General features: G+C 36.8%; 1 protein-coding gene across 1 annotated transcript in view; it reads right to left on the minus strand.

The window, feature by feature from the left end:
• Positions 1–8,791, minus strand: part of RAD50 (RAD50 double strand break repair protein) — a 90,408-nt gene that overhangs the window by 80,368 nt on the left and 1,249 nt on the right. Inside the window, exon 2 of the mRNA XM_049872603.1 lies at positions 7,827–7,910. Coding sequence (XP_049728560.1) covers positions 7,827–7,910 — 84 coding nt within the window. The remainder of the gene's footprint in view (positions 1–7,826; positions 7,911–8,791) is intronic.

Genomic DNA, 8,791 nt, shown 5'->3' on the forward strand with positions numbered 1-8,791 from the left:
ATTCTATATTGTATTCTACAGCACAGCTTTAAGACCGAATCAACTCGACGGCAATGGGGTTTTATACCTATTAAAGAAATTGGTTTGCACTTAAAAACCTCACAACAAAACTCCTTATCTTTTCACTTTCTTGGATAGTGTCTTTTGATGCAAAAAAGTTTTTAATTGATGAAGTCAAATTCATCTTTCTTTGGTTCCTCATGTTTTTGGTGTCATATTTAAGAATCCACCGCCAAATCCAAAATTATGAAGATTTACTCCTATGTTTTCTTCTAAGAGTTTTATGGTTTTAGCTCTTATATTAAGGTTGTTGATCCATATTGAGTTAGTTTTTGTATATGGTGTGAGGTAGGGTTCCAATTTTCATTCTTTTGCATATGGAAATCTAGCTGTTCTAGCACCATTTGTTGAAGAGACTATTCTTCCCCCATTTAATGTACTTAGCACCCTGGTTGAAAACCAACCATCAACGAACAGGTTTATTTCTGGACTCTCAATTCTATTCCATTGGTCTGTGTGTCTATTCTCCTGCCAGTACCAAAATGCTTTAACTACTGCAGTTTTGAAGTTAAGATTAAAATCAGGAGGTGTAAGTTATCCTACAGTGATCTTCTTTTTCAAGATTGTTTTAACTATTTGGAGTCCACTGCAATGTTGTATAAATTTGAGAATTGGTTTTTCTATTTCTGTTAGAATTTTTGATATTTCATTGACTCTGTACATCACTTTGGATAGTACTGACATATTAACAAAATTTACTCTTCTAGTTCCATGAACAGAGGATGTCTTTCCATTTAGATCTCCTTTAATTTCTTTCAACAATATTTTGTAGTTTTCAATGTACAAGCCTTTCATCACCTTTGTTAAATTCATTCCTGGGTATTCTATTCTTTTAGATGCTACTGTAAGCATTCTTAATTTCACTATTGGTTTGTTAATTTCCTCCATTTTCTTTTACGATTTTCTCTTTAGTTTTCAGCAATTTGAATATGCAAAATATTTATGCTGGTTGGGATGTGCTGACCTTCTTGGGTCTTTTTTATAGTTTTTATTTCCATGTTTAGAAATCTTCCCATACATTATGTCCATCTTTTCCTTTAAATCCTTTAACTTGTCACAGCCCTTTTAAAATTCTTGCTTGATTCTAAAATCTGTGTCACCTCTGGATCGAATTCACTTTTTTCTCCCAGTTATAACACTTTCTTGCTTCTTTGTATATCCAGTTAATTTATTTCTATGCTGGACATTGTGGATGCTACATTAAGAGTTTGAATTATGTTGACTTCCTTTAAAAAATGTTGCCTTTTTCTTGCTGGCAGTTAATTTATTGACAGTTCATCTTGATTCTGTCAAAGCTTGAATTTTAGGTTTTGCTAGGGTGGTCTTCCCAGCGTCTCAATTGAATGCTGGGGAATTCCACAAGGTCTCCCTACTCTTGCATATCAGGACTCAAATGTTTCCCAGCATTGTGTGCTGTCTAGAATCTCCATTTAGCTCACAGTCCTACCCTTCCTCTCAAACCCCCCTCCCACCAGTAACAGTAGCTTCTCTCTGCTGGTCCCCATTAAATCTCTCCTCATCCATGTGTATCTTAGTATTTGGCCAAAGACTCAAGGGATCCTTAAGCAGATTTCTGGTGCTCTGTCTCTACACAGCTCTTCCCTTTGAGTACCCTGTCCCACAATTTCCAGTCACCTCAGCAAACCTAAACTGCTTTGTTTCATTTGCCTAGTTAGATCACTATTCTCTGTTGAGTTCTAATTCCATGTGCTGAAGTTTATAAAATGCCTCCAGGTAGAAGTAGAAAACTAGAATAAATGTGCAGTCACTTCATACGTTTCCCTTTCTCATGGATCACAGTCCTGCATTATCTCTTGTTCAATACCTGAAAACAGATGCTTCAAATATCTTCTCCAGTTCTATAGTTTTTTCATTTTGGGAACTTAAGTGTAATGCTCATTACTCTGTTGTAACCAAAGCCAGAAATTTTGGATTCTGCCTGTTATTATAAAATATCCTTCGTTGACTTTTTAATGAGTTTTTGGCATAAATTCAACTTTGACATTAATTTATCAACTTATTCAACAAATATTTATCTAAGCACATTGTAACTTTTATACGTCGTTTTGGCTCAAAAATGATAAGATACTCTTTTTCCTTTGGAACATGGAAGACACGTTAAAAGAGTAGAGAAAAAAAAAAACCAAACCCAGTGCCATCAAGTCGATTCTGACTTATAGCCAAAGAGTAGAGAAAGGTGTGTTAAATACCATAAGAGAAGTACAGCGTACTTTGAGAGCACAAAGCAGGGGCATCTAACCTGTCTGGAGAGATAAGGTAAGGTTTTCTGAAGGAAGTGAATGTTTAAACTGAGATCTGAAGGATGCCTTCCCCACACATTATATGATTCCATTAATATGAGATGTCCAGAATAGGGAAACTTATATAAGCAGAAAGTAGATTTGTGGTTGCTTAGGGCTTGGGGCAAGGGGAAAAGAAGTAGGGGAAGAGGAAGTGATAGCTAAAGGGTACAGTTTCTTTCTGAGGTACTGAAAATGTTTCAAATCTGTGAGTATGTTAAAAAACCATTGAATTGTACACTTTAAATGGGTGAATTGTATGGTATGTGAGTTATAGCTCAATAAAGGTTTTAAAAAATAAAACAAAACAAGCCCTTTCCTTTCCAAGCAATCTAGTCTTAATACCATTAGATGGGGGCAGGAAAAGGTACTTGGTCAAGCTAGCTGGAGGTGGGGGGCACAGGACAGCTCAGTCCAAGTGGGATGACTAAACTCAAGTAGGCTGAGGAGGGTGTCCACACGGGAAGAAAGGTTGGCACAGGATGTCAAGAGTCCAAGGGTGTCAGAGTTCAAGCAGAATGAAAACAGCATCTGTGAGTGGGAGTGACCCAGCTTAGGATGAGGATGTCCACACTGGGGGAAGGCATAGCATGGGGATTCATACCATAATAAAAGCTAAGGAAAGGCACCATATAACACGGAAGTCTGATAAGGGAATTCAGAGCCTAAAGGATTTGCTTCTGTGATTATCCCCTCTCTACCACATCAATTTTTCCCTTTCCAGGATGACTCCTATCGGCCTATAAATATATTCAATTATCTCCCACTTTAAAAACTACAGCAAAACAAGAACAATAACCAATAAAACTCTCCTTGATCCTGCAAACCTCTTCAGCTACTGCCCTATTTCTGTTTCCACTTATAGTAAAATTCATAAAAGAAATTCTGTGCATTTCACATCCTTACCTCCTGCTTTCTGACGAAACTTATTTCACCAAGATCACCAATGACTTCCACACACCAAAACCCTTTTCTAACTGAACTGTCAACATTTTTGATACAACTGATATAACACTTTATTCTTTTTATTCACTAGTTTTCCAAGACGCCACTCTCCCACATTTCTTCTTTACTAATTGTTCTTTTAGCATCTTTTGCTGGCTCCTCCTCCTCCTCCAGATTTCTAAAGGCTAATGTGCTCTAGGTTCAGGCCTTGGATCTCTTCTCTATCTATACTCACTTCGTATGTGATCTCATCAGGCTTTAAGAAAACTAGCTATAACTAACTGTATGTCAATGATTCCTTTTTTTTCTTTCCTCTAGCCCTGATTTCTCCCCCAAACAGACTTGTACTTTCCTCTGGAAATCTTTGGTTAGGTGGAATTTCCAAGTTCAAACCAGATCCACCCAAATCTCCTCTTCCAGAATTCCCCGTTACAATAAATGACACCACTATTTTGTCCAGGAGTCATGCTTGATACTTCTATTTTTCTCCTACTCTATTTCCTTTCCTACAGCCAAACATTAGTTCTAACTTTAAAATACATCCTGAATCTTAAGTATTTTTCACCGCTTCAACCACTACCACGTTCATCAAACCAACATTTCTCACTTGATTATCACATATCCCTAGCTTCCACTCCTACCCTTGCTCATCTACACAGAGTCTTCTCTCAGCAGCCAGACTGATTGCTTTAAAACACAAACCAGGTCAAGCTCTTCCCCTGCTCAAAATCTTCCAATAGATTCCTATTCAAACAAGAACTAAACCCAAAGTCCTACAGGATCTAGTTCCTTCTACCTCACTGACTTCATTTTCTACCATTTTTCCCCTCGCCACTTTGATCCTCCTTCTGATTCCTTAAATACACCAGGCATGTTTCCACCTTGAGGACTTTGCACTTACTACTAACACTGTCTGGAATGTTCTTTCCCTTGATTTTGAATGATTCACTCCCTCCTGAATGAATGAATGAATATTTAAGAGATATCTCTGGTTGTTGTGCGAAAAACAGAGGACTTCAAAAATGAAGAAAACACGTTAGGCAACTACTGAAACTGTTCAAAGATGGTGATGGTGATGGTGTGGTCCAGGAAAGGAGAAGCGGCGATGGAATGAGTTGCCAAATTCTGGACATATTTTAGAAGGGTAGCCAGAAATTGTTTATGAATTGGAAACAGGGTGAGATGAAGAAATGAATCAAAGATTACAAATAGGTTTTGGCTTTAGCAAATGTGTGGATTATAGTATCAATTACTAAACTGGACAGTACTGAGGAAGTAGCAGGTTTGAGAATATGGGAGTGATGGGGGTGAATAAGAGTTCTATTTTGAACATGTTAAATTTGAGATGCTCATTACATATCCAAATACGTTGCTGGACATACATAGCTAGAGTTTAGGAAAAGAAGTGAGGACTAAACATATAAATTTGGGAGTTATCAGTATATAACCAGCACTAAAAGTCATGAGTCTAAAATGAGATTACCCAAGAGAGAGGAGGTAAAGAAGGGTAGTGGGTGGCAGACTGAGTCTTGGGGCATGCTGACATTTAGAAATCTGGAAAAGAACCAGCTAAGAAGACTAAGGAGTGGCTGGCGAAAAAAGAGGAAACCAGGAGATTATGGTGTCACAGAAGCCAAGAGAGCAAAGTTTTTTAAAGAAGGGAATAATTAACTGTATCAAATCTGCTGAGAAATCAACTCACTGAGGATGGCAAACTGGCCACTCTATCCAGCAACATAGAAGTTACTGGTGACCTTACAAGAGCAGTTTTAGTGGAGAAAAAAAGAAAATATGAACGGAGTAGGCTGAGGAGAAAATGAACAATTCACCCTTAATGCAGGTGAAAAAACAGTATGGGTACAGATGCAGGGTAGTTGGGCAGATTTTATGACTGGGAAATGAAGAAATTTTCATCTGATTCCTCCTATTTTCTCAATGAAGTATGAGCCAAGGTCATTAATTGAGGCATGCAGATTACAGGTTTAAGGAGAGAAAAGTGAAAAGGAGTCACTGTAGAGAGGGCTGAGTAAATGTACCACATAGAATTATTCCTAAGAGGAATATTCATAAATACTTTCATAATTAGTCACCTACAATTTGAAGCAACTTAAATATCCACGAACAGGAGGTCAATTAAATAATAGAATACTATTTAGTAGTTAAAAACAATAAATGTGTATATATATACTAATGGACCCACAGTATGAAACTAAATAATATTTCTACAACGTTGCTGTTGTTGTTAGGTGTCGTCAAGTCAGTTCTGACTCACGGCGACCCTATGGACAACAGAACCAAACAGTGCCCTGTCCTGAGCCATCCTCACAATTGTTGCTATGCTTAGCCCACTGTTGGCCACCGCTGTGTCAATCCATCTCATCGAGGGTCTTCCTCTTTTTTGCTGACCCTCTACTTTACCAAGCATGATGTTCTTCTCTAAGAATTGATCCCTCCTGATAACATGTCCAAAGTATGCGAGACATAGTCTCGTCATCCTTGCTTCTAAGGAGCATTCTGGCTGTACTTCTTCCAAGATGGATTTGTTTGTTCTTCTGGCAGTCCACAGTATATTCAATATTCTTCACCAACACCGTAATTCAAAGGCATAGATTCTTCCTTGATCTTCCTTATTCACTGCCCAGCTTTCCCATGTGTACGAGGCAACTGAAAACACCATGGCTTGGGCCAGGCACGCCTTAGTCTTCAAGGTAACATCTTTGCTTTTTAATACTTCAAAGAGGTCTTTTGCAGTAGATTTGCCCAATGCAATGCGTCGTTTGATGGGTGTTGTGGATCCAAGTGAAAACAAATTCTTAACAACTTCAATCTTTCCTCCCTTTATCATGATATTGCTTATTGGTCCAGTTGTGAGGATCTTTGTTTTCTTTAGTCGAGGTATAATCCGTACCGGTGGCTGTAGTCTTTGATCTTCATCAGTAAGTGCTTCAAGTCCTCTTCACTTTCAGCAAGCAAGCTTGTGTCATCTGTATAACGCAGGTTGTTAATGAGTCTTCCTCCAATCCTGATGCCGTGTTCTTCTTCTATATTGTCCAGTTTCTCGGATTATCTGCTCAGCATACGGACTGAATAAGTATGGTGAAAGGATACGACCCTGACGCACACCTTTCCTGACTTTAAACCACACAGTATCCCCTTGTTCTGTCCAAATGACTGCCTCTTGATCTATGTACAAGTTCTTCATAAGCAGAATTAACTGTTCTGGACTTTCCATTTTCCACAATGTTATCCATAATTTGTTATGATCCACACAGCTGAATGCCTTTGCATAGTCAATAAAACACAGGTAAACATCCTTCTGGTATTCTCTGCTTTCAGCTAGGATCCATCTGACATCAGCAATGATATCCTTGGTTCCATGTCTTCTTCTGAATCCAGCTTGAATGGTACAATAAAATGGTATAATAAAACTGTACTGATGTATTAAAATATATGTGTGTGCATATATTTATACACACACAGAGTCACATTTTTGTCCACAAAGAAAAACATTTGGAAGCTTGGAAGAATAGACAACAAAATCTAACATAGGGACTAAGAGGGGTAGTTGAGAAAGGCACATAACTTGCTATATACATGAGGATATACATATGTGTACATATGTATATGTGTGTATGAAATGAAATGAAACAAGAAAAAGCTATGGGCCAAAACATCGTAAGAAAATCTATGTCCTTTACAGACTAATAGACTATATACGCAAATCAAACAATAATTCATACACAAAGATTTACATCATGGTACATTTTAATAAAAAACTAAAAAAAATCTAAATGTAAGAAAATTATGCAACTATTAAAAATGTTTATACGCCACCCCATGAAGAACCCTGAAAACATGACATTCAGTGAAATACGTCAGACACAAAAGAACGAATATTGTATAACCCCACTTATATAAGATAACTAGAAGAGGTAAGTCCTGCAAGACAAAAGATTAGTGACTACCAGGGACCTGGGGGAGGGGGAAACGGGGAGTTGGAAAAAAATATAAAAAATTAAACATTTTATGGTAATGGATTTTGTCAAGTGATTTTTCTGCGTGATAAAAATATTCTTAGTATAGGGAATTAAACTGACAATAAAATGTTAACCTTGCATTCCTGACACAAAGCCAAAAAAAAAAAAAAATTAAACATTTTAGGTAGGAAAGATTTCAGACATACAAAAAAATATAGATTAAAAGAAGCAACCGTGTACCAAACATCCAGGTGAACTATTTATTGTAGTGTTTTTAATGACATAGGATTTATGATAATGTTCAGCAGGAAAAACAAAACAAAATTAGATAACGGGCACCTCAGCTATGTAAAACAGTATGTAAAGGAGGAAAAATACTTGAAAATGCCAAAAATGGTTATCACAGGGTGCTAAGACTATAGAGGATGACTTTTTATATCTCTCTATACTTTTCCATTGCCAGGTTTTCTAAAATGAGCTATTACAGTTTCTATAATTAAAAAAATTTCATAGTACAAATACAAAGTTTTACCAGCTCCATTACCTTTGGATCATGAACAAATGTATTTCCTTTGGTTCCAGGTGGGAAATCTCCAGTACAAATGTATTTCAGACATTCAATGATGGTCTAAAGAAATAGAAAATTATACTATTTAGTTATGAGATGTTAGAAGTTTTTCCCAATATTAATTCATTATAAAAATATTATTTACCATGGAGACTATAGAAGATACAATCACATAATGTTTGATAGTATAAAACTTGTAATAAAGGTATGGCTAAGCATTTAAAGTATAATTGCTTAAGTTCACAGAAAAGTTACATAATAAAGAAGGTGTTCTAAAATAAAATTATTATTATTTGGAAAAAATAATTCTCTATTTCCAATTAAAACCCTTAAAATTATTTAAGTTAATAACAGTGGCTAACACATAGCCCTAAGCTCTACCCTAATACACAGCCAAGTATTGTCCTAAACACTTTTACGTACATTCACTATTTAATTCTCATATTAACCTTTCATCTCCATTTTTATAAAAGAGAAAACTGAGGTGCAGAGCAGTTAGTCACTTGCCCACAATCAAACAGCTAATAAATGATGAAGTAAGAATTTCTATTCAGGCAGCCAGTGCTCATAAACACTGTACTAGCCTCATTTCCGGTACACAATACAACGCTAGGTACATACTGGAGTCCTGGTGGCACAGTGGCTAAGAGCTATAGCAGCTAACCAAAAGGTAGGCAGTTCAAAGCCACCAGCCACTCCTTCAAACCCTATGGGGCAGTTCTACTCTGTCCCATAGAGTCACTGTGAATCGGAATCTACTCCAAAGCAGTGGGCTTTTAGGTACGTAAGAGGCATTTGATAAATAATAGCATTACTATGTAAATAAAAGTAGAAAACGGTTTGGTATTCAAGTCTCGACACTAAATCTTATCTATTTCTACATGATTTTCAGAAGTCCTTTGTTTAGATTCTTTCCCCGTCTACACAGGTATCACCTTGCT

This window comes from Elephas maximus, chromosome 2 (genome assembly GCF_024166365.1).
Source record: "Elephas maximus indicus isolate mEleMax1 chromosome 2, mEleMax1 primary haplotype, whole genome shotgun sequence".
NCBI classification, from domain to species: domain Eukaryota; kingdom Metazoa; phylum Chordata; class Mammalia; order Proboscidea; family Elephantidae; genus Elephas; species Elephas maximus.